This window comes from Kogia breviceps, chromosome 4 (genome assembly GCF_026419965.1).
Source record: "Kogia breviceps isolate mKogBre1 chromosome 4, mKogBre1 haplotype 1, whole genome shotgun sequence".
Taxonomy (NCBI): domain Eukaryota; kingdom Metazoa; phylum Chordata; class Mammalia; order Artiodactyla; family Physeteridae; genus Kogia; species Kogia breviceps.
The window spans coordinates 169,698,952-169,711,961 of record NC_081313.1 but is presented as its reverse complement, the minus strand read 5'-3'; the positions used below and the strand labels follow the sequence as shown (position 1 = coordinate 169,711,961).

Sequence of the window (13,010 nt, the reverse complement as noted above, 5' to 3'; positions counted from 1 at the left end):
GCCAGCCTCGGGTGGCTTCTGGCTTCCCCGAGGGACTGCTCGGCCAGGGGAAGGCGCAGGGTCCCTTGGGTGCCTCTGCCCTGACCTCACCACCAGATGCCAGGCCCTCTGCACACTCACTTGCTCCAGGATGAGGGGGGGCGTCTCTCTTCACACAGGCATCACCAACATGACCTTCCCCTTGTCTGACCAGCCGGTACTGGGAGAATGGTTCGTTTTTGTTGAAATGCAAGGCCACGTGTACAACAAGTCCTTTGAAGTTCAGAAGTATGGTAAGTCGGAGAATCTTAGGACCCTAGGATTTCAGATCTGGGAGAAACCACAGCCCTAGTGACAACACACATGACACGGGGAAGATGGCAGGAGCCTCATTCACTGAGGGCTCAGTAGGGCCAGGCACGATATGGAAGGCTGGGCCTTTGTCATGTCCTTTAAAAAAAATTGTAAAATATATGACTTCATATGAGTAGAATCATAAGGTATTTGTCTTTTTGTGAGTAGCTTATTTCACGGAGCATAATGTCCTCAAGGTTCATCCATGTTGCAGCATGTGTCCGAATGTCCCTCCTTTTTTTTTTTTTTTTTTTTGGTACGCGGGCCTCTCACTGTTGTGGCCTCTCCCGTTGCGGAGCACAGGCTCCGGACGCGCAGGCTCAGCGGCCATGGCTCACGGGCCCAGCCGCTCCGCGGCATGTGGGATCTTCCCGGTCCGGGGCACGAACCCGCGTCCCCTGCATCGGCAGGCGGACTCTCAACCACTGCGCCACCAGGGAAGCCCTGTCCCTCCTTTTTAAGGTTGTCACTTCCTTTTGTTCTTTCATCCTTGTCCCGAACCTATGAGGTATCTCCATTTTACAGATGGGGAAACTGAGGCTGAGAGAGCTGTTAAGGAAACTGCTCAAGTAATAAGAGCTGGGGAATGAACCTGGGCCAGAGCCACATACTCTGCTTCTGTGCTAAAATTCTCCCTGATGGGGTCGAGGATTTCTCTTCCTTTCACGAGGCAGGTCTTGGAAGAAAAATCCTTAGAGCTCAGGGTTATGGGTTGCAAGCCCCAGAAGCCTGGTGCGGATCCAGTAAGCAAAAGGAAAGGGTTATAGGCTCGTGTAACAAGCTCTCAGGACCAGAGTCTTCATGTTTCCTCCATTCTGCTTCTCGGTGTCCATCTCTCCGTGGGCTGTGCAGGGGGACGAGATGGCTGGACGTGCCCGGGGCAGCAAAGAGTGACCCTTTCCAGCTGCAAGCACCCTCAGGATGCCCCTGACGGGTCCAGAAGCCTGGCTACTTGTGCACCCCTGGGATGGGCTGGAATTGACTGCACTCAGTTCAGGTGGCCTAAAACTGATGATACATGGCCCCCTGAGAAAAACGAAGTGCTGGTCCCCCAAAGATAGGAAATAGATGCGGCCGGCAAAATCCCCAGAGAGCTGCCTGTGCTCAACAACGGGTGGTGTGGATTCCTATGGTGTCAGCAGCATTGAAAAGTTGGCTTTGTGTTCCTCCCTCCCACATCTCCAGTACCCTTCTGGGGCCACCCCAGAGGTGGAAGCCACCCTGCCTCCCTCCTCTCTGCTCTCTCCCTTCAGTGTTGCCGAAGTTTGAGCTCCTTATTGACCCGCCCCGATATATCCAGGACTTGGACACTTGTGAGACCGGCACTGTGCGGGCCAGGTGAGAAAGAGGCCGCCACTGTCGGTGAGCCCTTCCCACTGTGGGCACGCCCTTCCCACTGTGGGCACGCCCTTCCCACTGTGGCCACGCCCTTCCCCTAGGACCCACCCCTTCCCAGGCAATGCTCCTCCCCTAGGACACGCCCCTCCTCCAGAGCACACCCATTCTCCTTAGGACTTGCTCCTCCCCTAGTACTTGCTCCTCCCCAGGGAAGCCCCTGCCCCTAGGACATGGCCCTCCCCTATGGCATGCCCTTCCACAGGGCACACCCCCCAGGCCATGCGCCTTACCCTGCGGGCGGCATCCACAGCCAGTGGGCTGACCTACAGCCAGTGGGCTGACCCGCCTAATGACCAGGCTGTTGATGGAGCCCGAAGTGAGGATCAACCAGAGGGAGTCAAGAGGCTCTTTCCCTTTCTGGGGCTCCTGGGAGAGCCCTACATGGCCTGTGTCTCTGCCCCATCTCTGCCACCTGCCGGAGGTTGTGGCTGAGAGTTCTCCCTCGTGTGTCTCCCCTGGCTGTGTGTGTTTTAAAATCCAGGGACGTGCTGGATACACACATTTGTTTTTTTTTTTTTTTTTTGCGGTACGCGGGCCTCTCACTTTTGTGGCCTCTCCCTTTGTGGAGCACAGGCTCCGGATGCGCAGGTTCAGCGGCCATGGCTCACGGGCCCAGCTGCTCCGCGGCATGTGGGATCTTCCCAGACCGGGGCACGAACCCATGTCCCCTGCATCGGCAGGCGGACTCTCAACCACTGCGCCAGCAGGGAAGCCCAGCACACATTTGTTTTTTTAACATCTTTATTGTAGTATAATAGCTTTACATTGTTGTGTTAGTTTCTGCTGTATAACAAAGTGAATCAGCTATGCGTATACATATATCCCCATATCCCCTCCCTCTTGCGTCTCCCTCCCACCCTCCCTATCCCACCCCTCTAGGTGGTCACAAAACACCGAGCTGATCTCCCTGTGCTATGCGGCTGCTTCCCACTAGCTATCTGTTTTACATTTGGTAGTGTATACATGTCCATGCCACTCTCTCACTTCGTCCCAGCTTAGCCTTCCCCCTCCCCGTGCATGTCCTCAGGTCCATTCTCTACGTCTGTGTCTTTATTCCTGTCCTGCCCCTAGGGTCATCAGAACCTTTTTTTTTAAGATTCCATATATATGTGTTAGCATACGGTATTTGTTTTTCTCTTTCTGACCTACTTCACTCTGTATGACAGACTCTAGGTCCATCCACCTCACTACAAATAACTCAATTTCGTTTCTTTTGATGGCTGAGTAATATTCCATTGTATATATGTGCCACATCTTCTTTATCCATTCATCTGTTGGTGGACACTTAGGTTGCTTCCATGTCCAGGCTATTGTAAATAGTGCTGCTGGATACACACATTTTAGAGTCTAGAAAATACTATCAAAATTCTGGGTGTTATTTTTTAAATTTTGCTCCCATTTTGCCCCTGTGTCCCAGTAAGCAGGTGTCTCCACTGCATCAGGCGTGATATACATACATTTAAGTATTTTACCAACATCCCTGAGAGGATGTTTTTATTCTCATTCTCCCGGTGAGGAAACCAAAGCTCAGAGAGTTCAGATCTCTGGTTCAAAGTTGAACTCCCTGGGCACTTAAGCCCAGCCAGGCTTTCTTGTTGTCCACGGTTTCTCAATCCTCTGTGTTGACTTGCTCCAATGTGTGGCCAACCTCAGTGGTTGTTTCATATACCCTGCTGCTTTGGGTCCAGAGTTCCTCTCTGACCCTTGGTCTCTTTTTCTGTCCAGCATGAGGCTTGGTGCAGAGGATCACAGGGCCCTGACATGACCTGTCCTTACTCAGGGCTACAGGGAGGGCTGTAAGGATGAAATGTAGGATGGGAAGCATCCCTGGATTAGCCACTGTACCACCGACCACGTCTTGCAGGGCCTGGCTTTCCTAAAACTGACCCCTCCCCTGCTGTCCCCTGGGCATCTCCTGCTTGTGAAACTTACTACCCTTTGTCCTTTCATTCCAGGTATACCTTTGGGAAACCTGTCTCAGGGACTTTAACCATCAACATGACTGTAAATGGCGTGGGGTACTATAGCCAGGAGGTGGGGCGCCCCATCCTCAGGACCACCAAGGTGAGGAGCAGGAACCCCGACCCACTCGGTGGGTCCCTTCCCACTAGCTTCAGCTCTGTGATCATCTGTTTTATTTTGCTTTCCAAAACAGTTTAGATGGTGGGGATATTCTGATGATAAAATTCCTGCAGGCTGAACATAGAGGCTAGAACATATAAAAAAGAAGTAATAAAGTCGACTTGTCCTCTGATAGGCGGACACAGCCACTATTGGTATTTTGATGTGTTTCCTCATAGGATCTTGTGTGTAAAGTTAAAAAAAAAAGTTTTCTTGAGACATAATTCACGTATCATATAATTTAAATCCCCGTATAGAATGTACGAGTCGGTGGTTTTTAGTATATTACAGAGTTGTACAACCACCACCACCATACAGTTTTAGAATATTTCTGCTAACCGTCTCCCCACCCCCGCCAATCTCTCACATCCTTTTACAGTTAAGCCCTGTTTGCATCTCCAGCCCCTGGCAACCACTTACTTACATACTTTGTCTCTATGGATTTCTGGACATTTCATATAAATGGAATCATGTGCCATGTGACCTTTTGTGTCTGGTTTCTTTCGCTCAGCCTGATGTTTTCAAGGTTCATCCACATTGTATTGTGTGTAGGTACTTCATCCTTTTTTATGGCTGTGTAATATTCCATTGCATGGTTGGACCACATTTTGTTTATCCGTTTATTAGCTGATGGACATTTGAGTTGTTTCTACTTTTCGGCTATTATGGATGAAGCTATGAACATTCATGTACAAGCTTTTTTGTGGCCAGATGTTTTCATTTCTCTTGGATTTGGAATCCCTGGGTTGTATGGTGTGCAATTAAATGAAGACCACCCAAACAGGAACAAGCAAAGGCTACTTAATCGAAGCTTGCAGCAAAGGACTCAGCCACCATCACCTGTGTTTGGCAGAGACTCAAAGGCAGGTGGAGAAGTGAGAAGGCTTTATAGTGAAAGAAAGGGAAGGCTTCCAGTGTGCTGTGATGGGAGGCTATTGGTGTGCAGAAGTCATGGGCAGGTAACTAGAAGCAGGCATCCAAAGTGATTGATGAGGGGTGCATATCTGGCTTTTTCCAATTGGTCCTAAGATGGAATTGGGAGCCAAAGTCAGAAAAAATGTCAGTTATTAATCTGGTCCTGGCCATTTGGGGCTTGTTGTGTTACGGGGGTTATTGTTTGGTTGCTATTGAGATAGGGGTCAGACTTCTTACAAGTCTGACTTATAGATGCAGTTGGCCCTCCCATGTCTGAGGATTCTGCATCCCAGGATCCCAGATTGAAACTCCTTGAAGTTGGTTGAATCTGCAAATGCGGAACCACGAATACAGAGAGCCGACTGTAATGGGTCGTTTTCCTTGCTGGTGCCTGCAGAGTGTGGGTCCGAGTTCTCTTTTTTCTGTATTATCTGGCCCTGGTCCGTTTGTATATTCAGTCTCTCAGTGGTGTCTCTGTGTTTAGTTGTTTGAAGAACTCCCAGACTCTTTTCCGAAGTGGCTGCGTGATTTCACATTCCCGTGCATGTAAAGTTTTATGACCTGGTTTTTGTTTCTCTTTTTCAACTTAACATTAAGTTGTGAGTGTGCTACTCTGTAACATACACACACATCTTGGAGTTTCTGTGCCCCTGTAGGCATTAAACCCTGTCAGCGCCACCTCCTTCCCATTTCCACCCGAAGCTACTTCTTCATCCCTTTGCCGCTTGGGATGTGTCCCCCCCTCTCTGTCCCTGAGGCTTCTCTTCTGTGGAGTAGACACCCTGGCCCCTCACCTCTTTCGTGCCTGGTGTTGGTGCCCTTGGTATCCAAGCCATTGTCCCTGGAGGCTGCCCCTGGTGGCCCTTGTCTTAATTTTCTCCTTTACTGAGTAATTCACTTCACAGCTATTTGTGGATGTGGATTATTTGCCAGCCTCTGCCCCCAGGTCCTGAGATAGGGGTTGATTGAGGGGGTTCTGTACCCCAGGCGTGGGAGGCAAGCCAGTGCTCCAGAGTGTGGCTGACCAGGTTCAAGTCCCTGCCTGCGGTCTGGCCCGAGGGGTTGTCTCACCTTCTGCCCAAGGAGCTGACTTCCTTCCTCCTGGGACATAATGCATGTCCAGCCAGGGATTCAGTCCCCATGCACACGGCATAGGTCGGGTGGGTCACTGGGTGTCCCCCTGGCCCTCCAAGCAGACAGAGCCACCTACTGTTTTTTTTTTTTAATATTTATTTATTTGGCTGCGTCGGGTCTTAGTTGCGGCATGTGGGATCCGGTTCTCTGACCGGGGATCGAACCTGGGCCCCCCGCATTGCGAGCATGGAGTCTTAACCGTTGGACCGCCAGGGGAGTCTCCAGAGTCACCTACCTGAGCTCTGTGCTTGCGAGTTGTCTCTCAAAGCCACTCCAGCTCCCGGCGAGCACGACATGTGTGTTTCCCGCCTCCAGATCCACGGCTCCCAGGACTTCAACATCTGCGTGAAGGACATGATCCTGGCTGATGTCCCTGAACACTTCCGGGGCACCGTCAGCATCTGGGCCATGGTGACCAGCACCGACGGCAGCCAACAGGTGGCTTTTGATGACTCCACCCCCGTCCAGAGACAGCTGGTGGATGTCCGGTACTCCAAGGACACCAGGAAGCATTTTAAGCCGGGTCTGTCCTATGTGGGGAAGGTAAGCCCTGGGCATGGTGCCCAGCAGGGGCTGTCAAGGTCACAGGCTCTGTGCTGCCTCCCAGCCCAGCTCCTGCCCAAGGACCACTGTGTAACCACTGCAGTGCATGCCGCGGGCCCCACAGCCGTGACTTGGCTGAAAACGACGTCGTTTGATTGTGCCAGCAGAACTTTTGCCCTCTTGGGATCAAGGGACTGCTTTGCTGAGTGTGATGGGAGCTGGTACCCAGGGCAGGGGACACTGGACACTCTGCTCTACCTAAAAGCATGGTTTCCTTTAATCCACATAGTTAGACATTCCCGTACCTAGAGCATTAAACCAGGATGCTACATATCCACTTATTATTATTATTTTTTAACATCTTTATTGGAGTATAATTGCTTTACAATGGTGTGTTAGTTTCTGCTTTATAACAAAGTGAGTCAGCTATACATATACATATATCCCCATATCTCCTCCCTCTTGCATCTCCCTCCCATATATACTACCAAACGTATCCACTTATTAACTCACCTTCCTTAACTGGGTTGACTTTATCTCTGGATGACTTAACAGCTAAGTCCCTAAAAGGCAAGATCCCTATCCCTAAGATAGACTGATTCAGATCCCCTGTGGGGAACAGCATTTTGAACAAGCCCCCATCGCCCCCCAACCCACCACACCATTTTTTCTACACAGTAAAGTTTGAGGTGACTAGAAATTCGAGATCCTTATCCTAATTGCTGAACTGGGGCATCTGTGTTTCAATTGCAGCTGGCGGAGTCAAGGCCAGTGGAGCCTAGCATCACCTCAGGGGGAAGCTGGCCATGCCTTCTAACCCCTGCCTCTGCCCAGCACCCACAGCCCTGTCCACTTTTATGTTCATGGGTCACCCACAGGATCCTAGCGGTCTGTCCTCATGCTGTGTCCTGCTCCTCCTGCTCTGCTCTGGGACCTCTCTTTTCTCCTCCATGATGAGATCTCAGCTCCCACCGTTGCACACACAGAGACACGGCTTGTGTGCCCCTGGCTTTGAGAGTACCAGCTTGAGTAGAGGCTAAGGCATCATGTGCAGGGTCAGATTGTGTATGAAGAAGGGGCTTGGAGCTGCCCATTCAGTGAAAGGGGAGCATTTCACCTACACCTAAGAAATTTTCTGCCTTAAAGAACGGAGCTGAAACTGGTCACCCCATCACCAGATACCTACACAGTTGAGGGGTGCTCCAGGGTCCTTCAGGAACCACTGACCGTATTTCTTTACAATATCTGAACCCCTCATTCTGACTGCCTTTTCTACCTGCCTGAATGAGTGAGGTCTGAGAGTCACGTGGAACTGTCCATGGCATTGCCCGCCCTGGTCCTACCTGGCTATGGCACCAGGAGAATGGCTGGCATGTGGTGATTTGTGCCTTGTGACTTCTTTGCCAAGTCTAAGGTCATAAAAGTTTTCCCCTATGTTATCTTCGAAGTGTTTTGTAGTTCTAGCCATTACATTTAGGTCTCTGATCTATTTTGAGTTAATTTTGGTATATGGTGTGAGGTAGGGGTTCAACTGCATTCTTTTGCATGTGGAGATCCAGTTGTCCCAGAACCACTTGTTGAAGGAATTGTTCTTTCCCCATTGAATGGTCTTGGCACCCTTGTCATAAATCAATTGACTATAATCTTTTTCTTTTCTTTTTTTTTGCTGTGCCACTCAGCATGCAGGATCTTAGTTCCATGAGCAGGAATTGAACCCATGCCCCCTGCAGTGGAAGTGTGGAGTCTAACCACTGGACTGCCAGAGAATTCCCCCTCACCATATTTTAATCTTGTTTTTTTGAATCAATTGACTATAGATGGGTGGATTTATTTCTGGACTCTCAGTTCTTCTACTCCACTGGTCTGCGTATCTGTCCTTATACCAGTACCACATGTCTTGATTACCGTACCTTTGTAGTAAGTTTTGAAATTGGGATGTATGAGTTCTTGGTTCTTTTTCAGGATTGCTTTGGCTGTTTGGGGCCACTTGCAATTCCGTATGAATTTTAGCATTAGATTGTTGATTGCTGCAAGGAAGCTGGCTGGGAGTCTGCTGGGGGATTGGGTTGAATCTATAGATCCGTTTGGGAAGTGTTGCAACCCTAACCACGTTGAATCATTGGTGACTCCTTCCAGGTGGAGCTGTCCTACCCAGACGGCAGCCCGGCTGAGGGGGTGACGGTCCAGATCAGGGCAGAGCTGACGCCGAAGGACAACATATATACCACCGAGTCTGTGTCCCGGGGTGGGCTGGTAGGGTTTGAAATCCCCTCCATCCCTGTGTCAGCCCAGCACGTGTGGCTGGAGGTGGGTGAGTCACTTAGACCCTTGTCATTCAGCCAGCAGGCATGGATTTGGTCCCTCCTCCAGGCCATGCTCGGGCACTGGGTCAGTGGACCTGGGTCCTGCCCCTGCCCTGAGGGAGTTCAAAGTCTGATGGGGGAGGCTGATAGTGAGTCATATCACCCAACCACCCCAGAGTGAGGTGGGAGGCTGAGAAGAGATGAGGGTGCCTGGCTCCTGTGAGGGGATCTTCCCAGGTGGACTCCTGACAAGGGGGAGGTTCAGCCAGGCTGCTTCCAGGAAGGTGGAACAGCATATGCAGAGCCCCAGAGGCCCACAGTCCTAGTGTAATTGGATCCTGCAAATGCCCAGCCAGCCAAGCCGTTTCAAGAAGATACGGAGGAGGGAGCCAGTGGGGCTTCCCCTCACCTCACAGGGGTGCTCAGGGCTTACCCAGAACACAGTCTGTCACTCCAGTGCCCATAGTGGGGGATGTCTGGGCGGGGCCACAGGTGGGCAGACGGGAGGTGATGATGGAGAGGACACTGATCCTTGAGCTTTGGAGGTAGAATTGGCAGGACCTGGTGTCCCCTTGTCAGGGGAGGGAGGAGCTGGAGCGGTAAAAAGGATGTCCCAGCCCTCACCTCTATAGCTGGTGGTAGGCGTGGTGGCCCCATGGACACTGGCATGGTGGGGACAGAAGGCAGCTGAGAAAAAATGTGTAGGTGGGAGCCAAGGACACTGTGGTCACTATGTCCCCTGTGGGTGACATGTCCTTAAAGATTTTTAACAGCCAGGGATCCCTAGGCCACCGACACTTTTTACCACCTGGCTACAAATTTGGAGGTTCCTGCTACCCCACTACCTTACAATTACAGCAACTGTGGACATGTAACATTATATTCATTTCAGGTGTTCAACATAATGATTTAATGTATGTATATATTGTGAAATGACACCACAATATGTCCAGTTACCATACATAGTTACACGTTTTTTTTCTTGTGATGAGAACCTCTAAGATCTATTCTTTTAGCAACCTTCTCAAATGTACAATACAATATTATTAACTATAGACACCATGCTATACATTACATCCCCAGGACTGAATTTATAACTGGAAGTTTGTATTTTTTGCAATCACAGTTTTATTATAGCAAAATGATACAAATTAGGACCAACCAAAGAGAGAGACACACATGCATAGGGCGAGAGCTGGGAGGGTCCCAAATTTGTAGCTTCATGTGCTGTCCCCATGGAGTCGGGACACATCACCCTCCTGACACTACACACAGAGCACTGCCAATAGGGATGCCCACTCCCACCTCGGTGTCCACAGTTTTAATTGGGGTTTCACTACATAGGCTTGATTGATTAATCATTGGCCCCATGACTGAACTCAGTCTCTAGCCGCCTCCCTTCACTAGAGGTCAAGTTGATACCACATCACGTGGCTTAAAGCCCCAACGCTCTAATCCCATGATTGGTCTTTCTGGCATGATTGTCCCCATCCCGAATTATCTCATTAGCTCATATTATCAGGACCCACCATGAATAACAAAGTCACCCGCATCACTTGGGAAATTTTAGGGGTTTAGAGGCTATCTGCCAGTAACTGAGATAAAGGTGGGCCAGCTTCTTTTTTTAATTAATTAATCAATCAATCAATCAATTAATTAATTTAGCTGCGTTGGGTCTTCATTGCTGCACACGGGCTTTTCTCTAGTTGCGGTGAGCGGGGGCTACTCTTCGTTGCGGTGCGCGGGCTTCTCACTGCGGTGGCTTCTCTCATTGCGGAGCATGGGCTCTAGGCATACGGGCTTCAGTAGTTGTGGCTCGTGGGCTCTAGAGTGCAGGCTCAGGAGTTGTGGCCCACAGGCTTAGTTGCTCTGTGGCATGTGGGGTCTTCCCAGACCGGGGCTCGAACCCGCAGATTCTTAACCACTGGGCCACCAGGGAAGTCCCTAGCTTCTTTATTCTTTATCACACAGAGGTCTTAGACTACCCGCTTCCTGCCCCCACTTCTGGCATCTCTCTTGTGCTAGCCACACTTTTCCAGCAGCAAGTGAAGGCAACAGGTTCAAACTCCCAAAGGAGCAAAAGTAATATAACTGCCAGGCCCTGGGGCGTGAAAGGGGAGGATGGAGAGCTCCAGGTGGAGCAGCATCCAGAGCTCTGGGGCTGCTGTCCAGCACGGCTGCTGCCTCTCCTGACCACCATCTCCCCTGTGCTCACTTCCCAAGCAGGTTTTACCCTCCGAGAAGCCACTGAGGCTGCTGGAAAGCCCAGGACATGGGCTTCCCTAATATGCCCATGATGGAACTGTCTCTCAGTGGCCACGTGGGCCACCTGCCTTTTCCTGAGCCAACCCCCAACACCCTGTGGCTAGCCTTGGACACTTGCTTCCCGTGGAGCTAGGGAAGAACAAGCTAGCCACACTGGACCCCATACTCTGAGAATTGGGGAAGAGGTTCTCCAAAGGGAAATTGGAGCATGAGAAGATCTTGCTGCAGGGCAGGGCAGGCAGAAGCATGGAGTCGGGACACATTACCCTCCTGATACTACACACAGAGCACTGCCAATAGGGATGCTTACTCCCACCTCGGTGTCCACAGTTTTTATTGGGGTTTCATTACATAGGCTTGATTAAGACCCTCTTCCTACACCAAGCATCCAAGCCTTGATCAAATACCCTCTCTTCTTTAGACCAAGGTGACAGCACTCGGCGGAAAGCTTGTGGGGGCCCAGTACCTGCCCAGCTACCTCTCCCTCAGCAGCTGGTACTCCCCCAGCCAGTGCTACCTGCAGCTGCAGCCGCCCTCCATCCCCCTAAAGGTAAGGCTTTCAGGTGTGCCCTTCTCGAGCAGGATGGGGCCCAAGAAGCAGCATGCACATGGCTCCAGGGGACCTGGATGTGCCCCAGCAGGGTTAATGCTGATGCTGACACAGGAGCCCCATCCCTCCGGCAAGGGGAGTATTCCACAGAATGAATGCCTGTAATTTATTTATGATGGACATTTAGGCCAAGGCCAGGGTTTACTGTGATGTCACCTGCCCTCAGGGTCCTGTTGCTCCCACACATGAGACAATTCCCCTACTGTTTGCCCTGGTTCCCCACTGTCTGGAGTTTCTTGTGCAAAGGCACCAGAAGTCACCCACCAGACACTTGCAGACACACCGAGTGTAAAGATGAGATGAACTCAGAGCTGGGTCTCACGTTAGTTCTTCCCAAGTCTGTTATTCCACGATCCAAATTAAGTAAGATACATGAAGATGTGTGTGGAAATAGGGATCTGTAAACACTGAGCAGAAAATAAGGAGACTTCCCATACACCCACTTCCCCTGCATGCAGTTTCCCTGATTATTACCATCTGTTAAAATTGATGAGCTGCTATTAATATGTGATTATGAACTAAAGTCCCCAATGTATGTCAGGGTTCCCTCTTGGTGGTGCACATTTTATGACAAATGCACAATGTCACGTATCCACTGTTACGATGTCATACAGAATCGTTTCACTTCCCGAAAAATCCACTGTGCTCTACCTATTCATCCCTCCCTCCCTCCAGCCCCTGGCAAACGCTGAGCTTTACACTGTCTTTATACTTTTTCCTTTTCCGGAATGTCATAGAGTCAGAATTATACAGTGTGTGTCCTTTTCAGATTGTCTTCTTTTTTAAAAAAATATTTATTTATTTATTTGGCTGCAATGGGTCTTTTTTTTTTGGCTGTGTTGGGTCTTCGTTGCTGCATGAGGGCTTTCTCTAGTTGCAACGAGTGGGGGCTACTCTTCATTGCAGTGTGTGTGCTTCTCATTGCAGTGGCTTCTCTTGTTGTGGAGCATGGGCTGTAGGCACGTGGGCTTCAATAGTTGTGGCACGTGGGCTCAGTAGTTGTGGCGCATGGGCTTAATTGCTCCGCGGCATGTGGGATCTTCCTGGACCAGGTATTGAACCTGTGTCCCCTGCATTGGCAGACGGATTCTTAACCATTGCGCCACCAGGGAAGTCCTATGTCGGGTCTTAGTTGCAGCATGTGGGATCTTTGTTGCCACTTGCGGGATCTTCGTTGTGGCACGTGGGGTCTTTTTTAATTGCGACATGTGGGATCTAGTTCCCTGACCAGGGATTGAACCTGGGCCCCCTGCATCGGGAGTGCGGAGTCTTAGCCACTGGACCACCAGGGAAGTCCCCAGATTGGCTTCTTTCACTTAGCAATTTGCATCGAACTACCTCCGAGTCTTTTCCTGACTTGAGAGGGCCTTTCATTTTCGTGGCGAATT

General features: G+C 50.4%; 1 protein-coding gene across 2 annotated transcripts in view; it reads left to right on the top strand.

The window, feature by feature from the left end:
* CPAMD8 (C3 and PZP like alpha-2-macroglobulin domain containing 8) overlaps positions 1-13,010 on the top strand; it is a 100,076-nt gene that overhangs the window by 16,107 nt on the left and 70,959 nt on the right. For both annotated transcript variants that reach the window (XM_059062710.2, XM_067032419.1), the window contains exons 8-13: positions 159-272; positions 1,587-1,671; positions 3,687-3,795; positions 6,217-6,444; positions 8,581-8,751; positions 11,434-11,562. In XM_059062710.2, the coding sequence (XP_058918693.2) occupies positions 159-272; positions 1,587-1,671; positions 3,687-3,795; positions 6,217-6,444; positions 8,581-8,751; positions 11,434-11,562 (836 nt within the window). The remainder of the gene's footprint in view (positions 1-158; positions 273-1,586; positions 1,672-3,686; positions 3,796-6,216; positions 6,445-8,580; positions 8,752-11,433; positions 11,563-13,010) is intronic.